This window comes from Vespa velutina, chromosome 12, assembly GCF_912470025.1.
Source record: "Vespa velutina chromosome 12, iVesVel2.1, whole genome shotgun sequence".
Lineage (NCBI taxonomy): Eukaryota > Metazoa > Arthropoda > Insecta > Hymenoptera > Vespidae > Vespa > Vespa velutina.
In genome coordinates this window covers 3,586,310-3,603,809 of record NC_062199.1, presented here as the reverse complement: position 1 = coordinate 3,603,809, position 17,500 = coordinate 3,586,310, and the positions used below count along the sequence as shown (strand labels likewise).

The window sequence follows — 17,500 nt, the reverse complement described above, 5'->3', positions numbered from 1 at the left end:
ATATTATTGTGCTTCGTTCGGTTCTTATCATTTTTATAAAAATTTTACGTAATATAATATACTATATTATATATAAACAATATTATATATATCAGAATTTCAATATAATTTATTTTATATAAGCACAATATATGTATAATATTATATTATAATTTGTAACAAGGTTAAATATTTTTTTTGGCTTTTTTCTTTTTTTGTTTCGAAAATTTCCTTTCATTTTTCTGTTAACTAACTTTTGTAAAAAAAAAAGCAAAAAAGAAAAAAAAGAAAACAATATATAAACTAAATAGAAATTTGCAACAAGACAAAAAGAATATATCAAAATTGAAATACATGTTTCATGATGCACTGGCACTAAAAAAAAAAGAAAAAAAAAAAACAGGAACAAAAAATATTTAAAAAATATATAATTAATATATAATAATAAAAGTAATATAATAATGTGTAAGAAAAAAAAAAAGAAATAATTAAAAATAAAAAGAGAAAAAAAATATCAACGATCTGAGCGAGTACGATAAAGAGAAAAAAAGAAAAGGAAAAGATTCGAAATAAATCGTGCGTTAAAATACTAACTATAAAGAGTATATCGAACGCACACATACACGCATACACACACACACACACAAACGCATGCATGCAGTTGAGAACCATGAAAAGAAAAAGACATATATAAGTGTAATAAACTCGTAGCTCACAACCTGCTCTCTCGTTGCTCCGGTAATTGGGGTGGCAAGGGGGATGGTGAATGATAGAAGAGGGGAACGGGGGGTAGGAAGGAAGGGGCATTGCTATCTGGCCTAACGAGGCTCGATGTCTCAATTTCCGATGGAACGTGCGTCTCGCTTTAGGGGGATAGGGAGTTAGAACGAAGACTCGTTCGAGAAAATAAAGAAGGGTGAGGATACGTACGTAGGGCTGATAGGGGACTGATAAGGCGTTAAAATAATATGGAGAGCTTGGACCAACGAAAGAAAATATCTCGAGAATACACGTTACACCTCCTCTCTCTCTCTCTCTCTCTCTCTCTTTCTCTCTCTTTCTGTCTCTATCTCTGTCTCTCTGTCTCTGTCTCTCTGTCTCTCCCTTTCTCTACTCCCTTTTCAAAGGATATATTGTCTGCTTCTCTCCCTCGCGGATTGTTTCTCGATAATATCTGTGATCCTCCAGTTTGTTAGGGGGATTTATTTGATTGAATATCGGTTGGTCGGTCCATTGCTGAAACTGTGAACCTGAACGAGCAACGATCGTTAATACTTGAAATGATCGTTCAACCCCTATTCTTTTTTTCTTCCTTTTTCTTTTTCTTTCCTTTCTCTTTCTTTTCTTTTTTTTTTTTTTTTTATAATATTTTATAAAAAAAAAAATATAATTTTTTATGTTTTTCTGTATATGTATATATGTATATCTATGTGTGTGTTATATATATATATATTTATATAGATTTAATAAAACAGTAATTATTTTAGAATTATATGATTTAAAATTTTAATAATAATAAATAAGTGAACAATAAGAAATTAATTCTAAGCCATAACAATCTAATAATAATCACTATTATATTTGGACAAATAATAAATTTGTATAAAAAAATTTTTAAATCTTCTTACATATATATATATATATATATATATATATATATATATTATATATTATATATTATATATAGGGTGGAGCAATAATTTTGATCACTTTGAATATATCCTTCTTTCCTTTTTTCTTTTTTTTTTTTTTTTGAGAGAGAGAGATATGAAGAAATTAATTTTTTGTTTACACACAAAAGTACGCCGAAAAGGTCATACTATGACAATAACAATCTTTTTTTAAATGAACGCGTAAAGGGCATATAAAGGTCAACTTTTTCTTCTTTTTTTTTTTTGTTTGTGGATTCATACACACAATTAAAACGATTTTATTACATAGTTATGTCTTTATTAACGAAAAAAAAAGGAAAAAAAATCGATTAAAAGAAAAGAAAAAAGAAACAAAAAGAAAATTATTGACAATTGATTTTATTAAAACGACATTATTGAAATATTTAAATAAATAGAGAATAAATTATACTTGAAAATGTTAATATTTTTAATTCTCCACGATTTTTCATTTTGAAAATATCGCCGTCTAAAGATTTCCATTTATAATTCAAACAGTAGACCTGTTTATAGTAATAATAGTAGTAGTAACAGTGGTAGTAATAGTAGTAGTAATAAGACCGCGTAAATTCTAAGAATTTATATAGGTCAGTGTGATACCGAGTTAATTTGAATGAAATTATATAACACAATGGGCCAATGTAACTTACTTACTTTTATTTACATAGAAATATCTTGCGAACTAAAAATTGTAAAAACTTAAATCAAAAGCCATTTTAAAAAGGGGCAAATCATTTTCTATATTTTTTTTTTTTTTTTTTTTTTAATATTGTTAATAATTAATTAACAATTTGTTATAAACGATTTTTATGAATCAATTCTTGATATAAATACATTAAACTTTTGCCTTAAAAAAAAAATTCTAAAATTGCAACTGACAGTCGCGGACAAATGCGATTACATAAAAAAAAAAAAAAGGAAAAGGAAAAGATTATGAAGAAATTTTTACGTGAATAAATTTTACTTACCTACGTGATAATTTTATAAAATAATAATAATTATTATTTATTTATTAATCACATAAATTGTAAACATGTTCATATCGCGAAACGTCGAATTGAATGAAAATTTATGCCAATTATAAACGATACTTAACGACGACTAAACGTACAAATGAATAATAGTAGATACGATCGAATTTTGTGATTGTGTATAGTTTGTATTTTTCAAATAAGAAAAAAAAAAAAAAAAAAAAAAGAAAAAAAGAAATGAAAAAGTGAAAGAGAAAGAGACGATAACAAAAAGAGAGAGTAAGCTATAGAACGAAATCTTTCCGGTGCTTATCTCTTATCTAATTCGCAAATCCTCTTTACTGCTAACTCGTAAGGAAAGTAAAAAAAAAAAAAAGTATGGAGAGGAAAACAGAGAGAAAGAGAAAAAAAGAAAGAGAGAGAGAGAGAGAGAGAGAGAGAGAGAGAGAAATAGAAGGGGAAATGAAATATATACGATCGCACAGAATTTTCAGCGATTATTTTATGAAAAATAATATTCCGGAATCTCCCACAAAATCGGCCAATCTCATTTAACAATATATTTCTATATGTATCTATGTATGTATGTATGTATATATGTATATATATTTTTATAATATATGTATTTAATAAACGTTTTATCGTGTGCTTATGTGAACGAAACGACAGGAGAGACAAAAATCTAATTTTAACGAGAGAGAAAAAGAGACAGAAAGGACTTCTCTCTCTCTCTCTCTCTCTCTCTCTCTCTTTCTCTCTCTCTCTATGTTTAGAACGATCAACATGCATTCGCATGCATATAAATATATGTACATATGTACGGAGAAATAGGAGGAAAAGAAAAATATATAGAAACAGAAAAAAGAAAGATAGACAGATAGAGAGAGAGAGAGAGAGAGAAAAGGATAAATAGAAATAGAGAAAGAAAGAGAGGGAGAGAGAGAGAGAGAGAGAGAGAAAGAAAGAGAGAAAGAGAGATGAATAAAAACAAAAATAGAGAAAAGAAACTGACAAAAACAAAAAAAAGAGTTATAGCTAGACAGATAGACAGACAAACAAATAGAAAAAAAAAACAAAAAAAAAACAACAACAACGATAAAAAGAGACAAACGGAAAGATAGTAACAAAAAGAAAAAGATGGACAGATGTACAGACATAAAAAGAGAAAGAATGAGAGAAAAACAGAGAGAAAAAGAAAAAATAAAGAAAGATATATATATATATATACAATGAAAAAAAGAAAGAGAAAGGAAGACATACAAAATGTATCCAGAAAGAGAAAGAAAGAAATTTGCATATACATACGTATATACATACGTATATACATGTATATAAATAACATATAAACATATAAACATTTAAACATATATAAAAAAAACATATAAACTTGTATTATAAGCATAGGCAATAAATGTGGCAATAGATTTGCATTCGACGCATTTTAGAGAATCTTCTTATATAATAGGTCCCTCGATCTGAATCTAAAATGCAGGCTTACGAGATAAACAGTCTATTAGAGGGTGCCGCAACCCTACCATGGGATTTCTCCAGGGCTATGCCATAACGACTAGATCAAAGGTATCGAATTGACGAGGGACTCTCTTCTCTCTCTCTCTCTCTCTCTCCCTCTCTCTCTCTCTTTCTCTCTCTTTCTCTCTCTCTAAACTAACCCTCGCTTGTATCAACCACCAAGATTTATTTCCTAGTCCGTCCTTAGATTTTCTCTTTACTGTGAAGCGTTTTATCCTCCTCCTCCTTCTCCCCCTCCTTTTCATTCTTCTCATCCTCCCTCAAATTCCCTCTCACCACCAACAATTCTTCGTATCACTTCGACAAAATTGTTCTTTCTCTTTTTATTAAGATATACTGCTCTTTATATCGTAGAGTAAGAGAGAGAGAGAGAGAGAGAGAGAGAGAGAGAGAGAGAGAGAGAGAAAATAATCCCTGCACGGTTTGTTTATTCTTCTGTCGAGTGACATTGTTTTCTTTTTTTGTTTTTAATTCCCACACTATCATTCACCCATTTCTCGGACCCCTCCCGTCCCAATAATTTGTTTCGTTCTTCTTTCGGCTGACATGATCTCTTTTCTATTTTTCTTTTTCTTTTTATTCTTTCCTTTCCTCTTTTCTCTTTTCTTTTCTTTTCTTTTCTTTTCTGATGATTTTTTTTTTTTTTTTTATTTTCTTACCTTTCTCCTGTTACTTTCAAATTTTTATCCCGATCCTACTGAGTTAATAGATAACATATTAAATAATAATATTATTATGATCTTATTGAATCCGATCCGGGAATGTTGGGAATGTTGTGATAATTAAAATTGACGATTAATTTTATATTGTTGTCATACGTATTATTTAATTTTATTATTATATTTCATCATTTTCTATAATAATTCTATTACCAAAGACGATTAAATTGAACTGATACAAATAAAAGTCATAAAGTAGAAATTAATTATCATAATATGAATAATAAATATTTACGTTTTATTATACGTTTTATAGAAAAAAATAATTGTATTATTGTATAAGTGAACGATAAGGTGGTTTATGCTCGCGAATGAAAGATATTAAATATGATAACAAAAATATTCTATATGATTAATTATTTCGATTGATTTTATAAATTTGTTAATTATTTTTATCTAATTAATACAATTTTTCTTATTATTTATTATTTTATGAAAGATCTATAAATTCTCAATATTAACGATAAATTTAATATAAAAGGATATTATATTTTGTTTTTGCAAAAAAGAAAAAAAAAGAGAAAAGGAGGAAAAAGACGAAAATAAATAAAAAAAGAAGAAAAGAAGAAAAAAAAGAAAAAGAAACATTTATATATATTATATTAATTATATTGATCAATATCACATTTACATATACATATATCGCTTATTATTATATGATTAGAAACAGAATTGAAACAAAATATATTAGAAATTGTTAGATGTGTTTGAAATATAATAACCACTTTGATAATAATAATAATAATAATAATAATAATAATAATAATAATAATAATAATAATAATAAATCATAACAATGATAATAATTATTATTATTGGTATCATTACATACTATACATATACGATAATTATAGATGACAATTGATCCATATTATAACATATAATAAAATAATTAATAATAATAAATACAATAGTAGTAACTAATGATCACAAAAATGAAATAACGTTAACAAAATTTATTTTAATTATTAATATTATTTTATTATTTTAAATTAATGCTAATAATATCATAATAATGTTACATATTGACGACAAACGATTGATACGTAAAAATTATATATGATATCAGATCACATCTCTCTCTCTCTCTCTCTCTCTCTCTCTCTCTCTCTCTCTATCTATCTATCTTTATCTTACTAATGTTATCGAATTCTTAATTCGTATCGTATCCGATAACCGTTTGATTCGCTTCTCCCCATGGACAACGGATGGGATGGATGTTGTTGGGGTCGGGAGAGGGTAGGGGGGGGGGGTGGGTGGTGGTGGGTGGTGGGTAAAAAAAAAAAAGGAGGAAAAGAAAATCCAATATTTATGAGCGACCGCTTCGAAACTACTCGCACACTCGTTTTAAATCCCTCACTATGTTTAACAACTTCACCGCGCTTCTGCAGATTCTAATATTTGCTCGTAACTTCACGCGCCTCTATTTGCGGCGACTATCTCTTTTTCTCTCTCTCTCTCTCTTTCTCTCTCTCTCTCTCTCTCTCTATCTATCTGTCTTTCTATCTGTCTTTCTATCTGTCTTTCTCTTTTTCACTATCAACCTATATCTGCCATCTTTCTCGCTCATGTTTCTTCTACCGCTCGCTCGACTAGCGGTTCTCTCAACCGGTTATTCCTCGGTCCAGATTATGCGGGTTCAGAGAAAGTTTTCGGTATTCAGACTACTCTCTGTCTCTGTCTCTCTTTCATTCTTATTATTATCAAACTTAATATCTGAATTTCTTATATATATAATATATAATATATATATATATATATATATATATATGGGGCATAAATTATTATTACGATCGAATAGGCAACATCTATCGTATGATAAATTTATGAACTTATGTAATACGGATAGATCAATATATGCCATTTTTAATAAAATCGAATATATGTACGTATGTATCCTTATACTAGGTGTCTCATTTTAAACGATACAATAAAGATATGTATATCTATGATTTTTATTGGTTTTAAAGAGAGAGAGAGAGAGAGAGAGAGAGAGAGATTGTTCGAAACAAAAGTCATTTAAATTGATTTTAACGATGGAAAATGATAAAATATTTATTGTAATTAAATTCATAGAGAGACTGATACTCTTCTCGAGATACGAAAGTATAATATCTTTTTCTCTCTTCTTCTTTTTTATTTTCATTTTTTTATCTTTCTGTTCTTTTTTTTTTTTTTTTTTTTTTTTTGTTTTTTTTTTTTTTTTATCGGAAATCGATATTTTAAGTCGAACAAAAGTTGTAGAGAATATCAATACGAATTCAACGAGTATGTATACTCTACCTTTTCATCGATATTTCATCGAGTTATGACGCCTTAAAGTTTAACAAACTGGGTAATCGACTACTGAAGAGTATCACGCTTCAAATGATTGCAACTTCAAAAATGTATAAAGAAAAATAAATAAATAAGTAAATAAATAAATTTAATAAAAAGTGAAGAAAACTAAATTGAACGATGAATTCAATGATTATCAGATGTTTATAATAAAACTGCATTGTTACGACAATACAGTTTGTAACGAATCTATAATAATATTCATAATAATCGTAATAATCGAATATAAGAAATAAGGATTTTAATTAATTATAATAATCGTTCGAAAAAATATTATTTAAGAGAATGTAAAAAAGAAAGAAAGGACAAATTTGATTTTTTTTTTTTAACCGTCTACGACAGTAGAATATTATAGTTTAAATATTTATTAGATATTTGTCGTATAGTTATTAATTTATTGATTAATTTTTTTTTACTAATAATTTCTCTTATGATATGATATTTTAATAATAATTGTTAACTAATCAAAAAAATACATGATATTTATTAATGATATTTTATCTATATAGCATTGTATTTTTTTATCATTAATAATAAATTACTCTGGGGGTATCATTCTTTTTCTTTAAATAACAATTTCGAATTCTTCTAAATTATAGATTAGAATTTAGAAACATTATTAAGAAAACTTCACTTTAGCATATTTGATTTATGGTAGACTTGAAATTTTTCTTTTAAATAATTTCTCTTATTTTATAATATTTTGATAATAATTGTTAATTAATTTAAAAAATATACGATAATTATTAATAATATTTTACGTATATAATATTGTATTTTATTTTTTTTTTCTTTTTTTATTAATAATAAATTTTTCACTGGAGATTTTTTTCTTCATCTTATTTCTTTTTAAATAATAATTTTTCACAAATTGTCGATTAAAATATAGAACATTAAGAGAATTTCACATTGATATCTCCGATTTAAGGTAGACTTGGCAACTGTAGGGACTCACGTATCGATCCGAATTCGTAGATAGAACGTAGTATTGTAGAATAAGCTTATTATATCTTTCTTTCGCCTTGTTCTTTAATACGGTAGAAGAATAGACTGGAATAGGTGAATAGAGATATCGATTACACTCGATCGCATCTCTTACACACTTGAGCCAAGCCTTCGACGTGTCCTGATTTTTACTCTCCGTTCGAATATCCTTTCAAAGGAATCAAGATTGTCTCTACGAAAAAAATTCAATATACACATGATATAACGAAATATTAATATCTTAAATAATAAGTCCCGAAAAATTATTTCTCTATTATTCATAAATCAATTTGATTGTAATTCGATTTCATTGTTTGCATGAAAAAAAAAAAAAAAAAAAAAAAAAAAAAATTATTATCATTAATTAGTTTCAATCATTCATTCATCGTTAATTAATTTATAATTATCATAATAATGATATACTTTAATATATTGTTAATAAAAATCAAATATTTCTTAATTAACAATTATATATAAATTTAGATGAATTTTAAAATGAATTATCATATTACATATACCTATATATATTTACGTGGATATATAATATATATATTATATATTATATATGTATGTATTTTACATTTATATATGGAGTATATACAATAATAATTGTTATGGATATATATATATATATATACATACACACATTAATTATAAATATATAAATAAATATATATATATATAGCTTATTTATTAGCGTTATCAATTAATTATCAAGCAAGTAATTAAAATTCTTTGATAATTAATGAAATTAAAAATTACAAGTTTTTAGAATTATCATCATTTTTTTACTATTCCTATCCATATATATACATTTACATATATTACACAGTTAACGTTCGAATGATTTTGTATAAATTTGTTGGTGGTTTTAAAATCAGTTGAAAAATCGAAGGGACCATTGGATTTTCTCCCATAAAACGGCCCCCAGGGAAGAAACAGAGTGGAGATCGGTGCTTGCACGAAGGGTGAAATCCGTTTCTCGGATTTTACGACGGTCCGCTTGAGAAATCCTTCTTTTTACTTTCTTTTCCCTTTTCTTCTCTCTCTCTCTCTCTCTCTCTCTCTTTTTCTCTCTTTCTTCCTCCCTCTCTCTGTCTTGCTTTTAGACATTTGACGGAACTTGGAATATAAACGACTCCAACCCCCTCATCGAGACGTCAACTTTAACGATGAATGGACGGGGGGAGATAGGGGGAAAGGGATGAAAGTGGGAGGGGGTTAGATGATAGATCGACTTTTTTCAACGGGCTCTTCTCTCTGCACAGGGATCTAAATATATGGATTCGTATAATGATAAATTGGATCAATTGTCATCGTCAATGTCATCGGAATTATTTATTTATTTGTTTATTTATTTGTTTACATAAAATTATAAAACAAATGTATGATAGTAGGTAAAAGAATAGAAACGAAGATAATTAAACGAAAGAAACGAAATTGTCTCGTCGATTTACAATAAGATCATGTGATCGTTTTAAAATATTAATCAATTTGATCCTCTTGATAGATCTTTGAGAAGTACCAAGAAGATGTTATTTAAAAGGAAAAAAGAAAAAAAAAAAGAATAATAATCTCATTAATTGAAACAATGAGATCGTAATAATTACGTTAAAAGAAATGAAATTGGATCGCTTTGATCGTACCGAGAGAAAATTCTTAACATCGTTATTTATCTAAACGATGAAAAGATAAATAAATAAATAAAAATATCATTAATACAAAATAAAACAATATTTTTCATCGATCAATAATCGGATCATGATCATTAGTAAAACTTCGAATTTGATCATAGTTAGATTCCAAAAAAAAAAAGAATCATATAAACGATCGTTTAACTCAACAATGTTATAGTTCGAAATAATAATGAAACCAAAAAAAATAAAAATAAATAAATGAAAACTCATCTCATTAATTAGAACATTAATAAAGATAATAATCGCATTTAATATATTTTAATGAAATAATATATCGCTATATGATCGTTGAGAAACTCATCATTTAATTATTCATAAGTTGACAATGCGATCAAATAAAACAATTATTTATATTTATTTTGTTCTAACAAATAAATTTTTTCTTCTTCATTTTTATATTTTTTCATTTTTTTTTTTTTTTTTTTACTTTATTATTATCTTCCAGGTCGACTTCGGTGATATTTTCATTCCATTGGATTTAGACGTACCAAAGCCTCGAGTTTTGCCTGAATTTTCAAGACTGGCCCATGGCCTTCGTAGCGGTAATATCAGCATCCTTGATAGCAAAACCATCTACATTCCCAATTTGCATTATGACGGTGCTGGCCCAGATGCCTATTTTTGGGTTGGAAATGGCTCCGAGCCACATATTTTGGGCGTTAAAGTACCCAACGAAGTAGGAAGGTTAGTAATAATAATTCAATTATTGGTAATCATTTATCAATTTTTGTAAAATTAATTTTTGTAAAATTAATTTTACAAAAACAACAGAGATTTTTATAAATTTAATCATTTAATAATAACATTTAATTTTTTTCATATAAATATATATATATTTTTTTTTTTTGCAATATGGAAAACGCAATAATCATTCTGTTTCAGAGAAAAATTTTTAAATAAAACTAATAAATGTTATATATGTAATTAATAAATTATTAAATCCGATAATATGTATATACGTACAAATATATGACAAATAATTTGTTATAAAAGATAATGTACAAAAAAAAATTTGTTAATTATATAGACCAGAATTTTAATCAATTGATAGATTACTAATAGATATTATTATTAAAATTTTTATTAATTATAATTATTAAAATAAATATTTTATTATAATATTATAAAAAGAAATAATAATAAATTACAATTATTAAACATTATAACATTAATTTATATATGTATATCATATATGATAAAAAAGAGATTTTTATAAATCTAATCATTTAATAATAATCTTGCTTTAAAGAAAAACTTTTAAAATGAAACTAATAAATCTTATATAAATAGCAAATTATTAAATTTGATAATATATATATATATATATATGTGTGTGTGTGTATAATAAATAATTTGTTATAAAAACAAATGTATAAAAGATAATTCGTTAATTACATAGAAAAAAAATTTTAATAAATTGATATATTAGTAATAGATTATATCATTAAAATATAATCAATCATATTTTGTTATAAAATAAAAAAAAAAGAAAAAATAATAATAATAATAATAATAATAATAAATTATACTTATTAAACGTCATAATATTAATTTTAATTAAAACATTATAACATACAATGATGTACAATCAATTTCAAATATTATCCTTTACAATAATAGTTTGGAACCTTTAAGAGGATATCAAGGGGAAGACATAGAGATTGTTCTCCCAGATAATTTGACCGCCCATGATATCGACTGGTTAGCTGTATGGTGCGTCCAATACAAGCAAAACTTTGGACATGTTCTAATACCAAAGGATCTCGACATACCTCCTGCTCTTGGCCAAACGAAAATCACGGTAAATCGAGTTGTTAAGAGACTTATAAATGTAGATTATTTACCTTTACCTTACCATTTCTCTCTAGTTCCTTTAATTAATATCACACGTGCATTTGCAATCAAACATGGAATAGCCGCACTGGTGGTACAAACCGGTACGTGTAATATATCATCATTTAATATGGAAAATATTTACATACATATATACATACATACATACATACATACATACATATATATATATTTTTCTTTTTCTTTTTTTTTTTACATCCATCGTTCGTTGTCTTATTTCTTCTTCTTCTTCTTCTTCTTCTTCTTTTTCTTCTTTTTTTTTTTTGCCCATTCAAAATTGCCACTCATCGTTCATTATATATTTAGTTTAGATTATACAAGAGATAATTATCATTCGTTCGTTGCTCCTTTTTCCAATTAATTTAATAATATAATTATAATCGTTAATTATATCCTAATTTATTTTTAATATCAAATGCCAACGAGATAATATAGATTAATTAATTTGAATTTGTAATTAATTGTTTAGACGAGCAGTACGTCCGAACCGGCTACGTCCAAACAAGGATTAAGCAATTGCAAGGAGTTGCTCGAAGGACGTGTACAGGTGCAATGGGAGTTGATTGGTGACGACGTGCAGATTCAAGTTTCAGGTCGTATCAAGGAGGACCAATATGTAGCGTTCGGTCTATCCGGTGAACAGGATAAGCCTGAAATGCTTGGTGGCGATGTCGTTGTTGTAGCTTACAACAAGAAGACAGGGAAATTTATTGCCGAGGATTATTACATGTCCGATATTTCTCAATGCGATGGGAAAAAGGGTGTATGTCCTGACGAAAGAGTTGGTGGTAAAAACGATGCTATCTTTTTGCACGGTGAAAGAAGGAACGGCATAACAACAGGTATACATATATATATATATATATAAATAATTAAAGTTCAATAACTAATTTCAAATAATTATTTAAATGTTACGAATTAATAAACAATAAAAAATATTAACTAACAAACAATATGCAATATTAATTAATACTCAATAAACAATATCATAATTAAAAGTAATAGATAAAAATAGAAGTATATATAGAAATAATTATAATTAAAATTAATAAACAATATTATTATCAGAGGATTTATACAATTTTATTATTTATAATAATAGAATGCGAAGACGCAATTATAGACTTTCTATCATTAACAATAAATTTAAATTATCTCGTGTTCAATGTTCTTCATATATTATAAATATGTTCAATATTATTCATATAATATTGAACATGTATAATATCATTCATATAATATTGAACATGTTCAATATTGTTCATATAATATCAAACAAATTTTATATTGTTCATATACAATAATACCATTCAATTTTGTTTAGTTTATGATAGACATATTGACAGTATCAATTAAATTCTAATTAATCGATATCAATGAGAATAATTTGGCCGATTAATATAGAAATATATGAATGATTATAATTATCAATATACATAATATATACGTAATTTTTATTATTACAGTAACTTATATGCGACCCTTACGCACGAACGAACCTGAAAAAGACAGAATGATTCCTGAATCCGAGACCAGCGTAATTGCTGCTATTGGTCCTCTCAATTCAAGGGGAGAAGCCAATGCTCATCAGGCTTTCGACGTGACTACCGAGGATATACGTATCGACTTTACGTCGAAAAATGTCCACGAGTGTACTAATTCCCTATACAACATCCCCGACATGTCTGACATTGAACCCTGGCCACAAGCCGTGATCGACAATGAAAATACCTTTAGTGCTAGGATTGGACCAACCGGTGGAATGAGAGGATATTCGCGTATAACGGGTAAACCAAAAAAATTTTTCTCGCTATTTGCCTTGTTACAAAGAAATAAATCCTCTTTGAGTTTAAATGACTTTTTTCCGTCTCTCGAATTTTTTTTTTTCTTCTTTTTTTTTTTTTTTTTTTTTTTTTTTTATATATTCATATACATATGTATTTATATGTGATATGGATATATTCATGAATATGTTTATTTGTTTATTTTTGTTATATTATTTAAAATAATAAATAATATAATATCATATATATATATAAACAACATAATATTGTTTGTACAGTATATAACAAAGTACTAATATATATATAAAAGATATTTATATTTATTTCATATTAATAATAATTTAAAAAAAAATATATAAATATATATATCATCAATGAAATTGATTAAATGATAAACATATTTTACTCGAAATATAAGATATAGATGATATTACGTAATATATTTTAAATCAAAAAACTATAAAAAAAAAAAATTACACATATACATATGTATACATAAATTTTTTAAATAGGTCAACCTTCGTGGGGTATCGCGTGGTATATTAATGATCTATTAATACCAAAGATCACTGTTGAAAGAGGAAAAGCTTATACATTTATCGTAGAAGGTGGTAATGATCCTGCTAATCCGGCCAGGTAAAAAATAAAACAAAACAAAAAAAAAAGACATGAAAACATGAGAAATAAAAATACGAGAAAAAGAGAAAAATGTAATAGGGAGAAAAATTTGACGATTTTAATTTAAACCTTTTTTTACGACAGATATCATCCATTTTACATAACCGACAGTCCTGAAGGTGGTTTTGGACAAAAAACTGAACCTCAACAAAGACAACAAAGAGTGTTTGCTGGTGTAGCATATGATAATGATGGATATCCTTATCCAACTGCAGCTGGTCGTTATTGTGAATGGGTTCATAAAACGATAGACAAAAGTAAAGAATCTGAAACGTTCAAAATCTTTTTCCAAACATTAAGACTGGAATGTGATGAGGGTGATCCTGCTAAACTCGAATGGATCGTACCGGCAGATGCACCAGATCTATTATATTATCAGGTATGATTTATATATATATATATATTATATATTTTATATATTATTAATATATTACTAATATAGAAAGAGTTTTAATGGAAAAAGCACGTAACATTTTATACGGACCATTATATATTTCTAATTAATTATAAAAACATCCTAAGTTATAATTTTTTGTTTTTGCTAATTCAGCTTCATGTTTCAGCAAATAAGTTTTTCACTTGGATCCCTTTAATAACAATTAGTAAAAAATTGTAATTCGACAAAATATTTTCGTAGACAGAAAAAAAGAAAAGAATTGCATTTATGAATAATCATAAAAATTTCACCCTAAATTGTATAATTTCCCTTTTTTCTTTTATTTTTTTTTCTTTGTTTTTTTCTTTTTTCTTTTCCAATAATTTAATATCACAAAAATCTTTTCCATTCTTATACAGTACTTTAAATAAGACTTTATACAGTACTATAATAATTAAAAATTTGTATATAATTTAATTTTACTTTTTAAACTTATATAGGACTTTGATAATTAAACTTTTTTTATATAATTATATACAAAAAAAAAAAATAAATAAAAAAAAAAATTGTGTGAATTATAAATTATGGGATCACATTTAAAAAAAAAAAAGAAAAAAAAGAAAAAAGGAAGAATTTAAAAAAAGAAAAGAAAAATGTTATTTAATAACGAACACTAATTTTAATCGCAAAACATGTTCGTTCGTTCATATCTTTTTTTTTGCTTTTTTCTTTTTTTCAGTGTTACACGCACAACAATCTCGGTTGGAAGATAAACGTAATCAACGCCGGTGATAGACCCCAAATAAATGGAAGTGGCTTGAAGAAACATGCTTCGACATCGACAATAATAATCGCCTTTATCGTCGCCGTCGCATTTGCGTTCTTAAGATGAATCAAAAACGAATCAATTTGCCGTTCCTTATATATTTTCTTTAAGGCGTTATTGCTCTCGTGGTAATAAGAATAATAATAAGAGAAAGAAAAAGAAAAATATAGGAAAAATTCATCGGAATTAATAATGAATAATGACAATAAAGCGGATAAAAAGAGAGATAGAGATAGGAGATAGAGAGAGAGAGAGAGAGAGAGAGAGAGAGAGAGAGAGAGAAGCATGAGAGAAAAATTGTAAAACAAATAAACAAACAAACAAGCAAACAAAACAAAAAAAGAAACACGATACAAGGTTGTAAGAAAGTATTTAGCTTGTAAGAGATTTCATTGTATACAAAACAGATTAGAGAAGTATTTTTAAGACCTATCAGATTCAATATTTCGTATTATACGATATACATATATATGTGTATATATACATATATATACATACACATATATATATATATATATATATATACATTCAGGACAATATCAACATATATATATATACATATAAAAATATAAAAAAACGAAGATGAAAGAGGAAGAAAATTCTGACAATAAGATCGATCCTGAGAATATTAGAAAATATTGACAATAATGAATAAACGACGCGACGGACAATAATACAGTCGTTGATAATATCTGGACAATAATAATAACGAAAGAAAACATTCCTTTCGTATGGGAGTATCGTTGATGGCTCTTTATCAGAAAAAAAATATATATACATACATACATACATATACATACACACACACAAACACATACACACGCACACAAACGATACTTCAAATAATTCATACATAAGTATCCATCATGTATGACTGACCGATATTACGTATTAATATACATAAATATTATATACATAAATAATAACTGATCATATAGAGATAAACGCGATCGGGTTGTTAACTGGAGTGATCGGTCATATATAAATAAATAAATAAATAAATACGTATATACATACATGCATACATACATACATACATACATACACACACACACATACAGACACATATCTCTGTACAATGTAAATTTTGCACAAAGCTATATAGTTGGATTTAACATAAATATACATCATTATCATTATCATCGATTTAACTCGTAGTAGCGTTTAAGAAATATACATTTATAAATGCTGTCGACTTGACAATAATTCGTAGGATAGCCAATCGAGACGAGATCGGATTTAAATAAGAAATGAAGGTGAATGAGAATTGCACAAGAAAATAATGAAAATAATGAACTTTAAAATAAGGAACTATTTTTACTTTTTTATTACATATATTTTTTTTTTTTTTTTTTTTTTTTATTTTTCTCTTTTAATTTCTATTTTCTTCGCGGGAGGGCAGGGGGGGAACGCGGGGGCTGGGATAAGCCTAATTAAAAAATTTAACTCCCACTTAATGTATAATATACTATAACGTATAGACAGGATATAATATAAATATATACATATATATATACATACATATATATATATATATATATATATATATGTATATAGACATAAAAAAAAACTATGGAGCGGACCTTCCTACAACGGAATGAAAGTATAAAATGTGCCTTGGGTGCAGATAATAATAACAAAAAGAGAAAAACAAAACAAAAAAAAAAAAGAACAAACAATGAAAGAAACAGAAAGCAAGAAGAAAGAAAGAAAAAAAAAATTATGCTTATTAATTTGAATTAGGACTCACTCGGACAGGAGATACCCTGCAGTACTTAGGAACTGGTTTCTTGTGTACGTGAGAAAAGCAAGAGCACGCGTTTAAATTATACCGTCTTTCTATTATAATATAATATTATAAAAAAAAATAAAAAAAAGAAAAAAAAAAGTGGTTTATCTGCGGTGAGGTCAATAAATATATAAATAAATAAAGGAAGATAGAAAGGAAGAAATGAAAAAATTACAAAAATGCGCACAACGAGTATGTATTAAACCATTTAATGACGAAGCCACGCCGAGCTCGTACGATCAAATCGTACAAAATTGCCGGCTACCGAAGAAAATCTATCTTTTTCTTCAGATGAACGAAAAAAAA

General features: G+C 26.5%; 1 protein-coding gene across 1 annotated transcript in view; it reads left to right on the top strand.

Annotated features, from left to right (window-relative positions):
* The window catches only part of LOC124953535 (protein Skeletor, isoforms B/C), a 37,870-nt gene extending 22,245 nt beyond the window's left edge, over positions 1 to 15,625 (top strand). Inside the window, exons 4-11 of the mRNA XM_047505059.1 lie at positions 10,333 to 10,571; positions 11,508 to 11,688; positions 11,804 to 11,824; positions 12,211 to 12,583; positions 13,208 to 13,528; positions 14,038 to 14,161; positions 14,288 to 14,582; positions 15,319 to 15,625. Of these exons, the coding sequence (XP_047361015.1) occupies positions 10,333 to 10,571; positions 11,508 to 11,688; positions 11,804 to 11,824; positions 12,211 to 12,583; positions 13,208 to 13,528; positions 14,038 to 14,161; positions 14,288 to 14,582; positions 15,319 to 15,471 (1,707 nt within the window). The 3' untranslated portion in view covers positions 15,472 to 15,625. The remainder of the gene's footprint in view (positions 1 to 10,332; positions 10,572 to 11,507; positions 11,689 to 11,803; positions 11,825 to 12,210; positions 12,584 to 13,207; positions 13,529 to 14,037; positions 14,162 to 14,287; positions 14,583 to 15,318) is intronic.
* Positions 15,626 to 17,500: the final 1,875 nt, after the last annotated feature.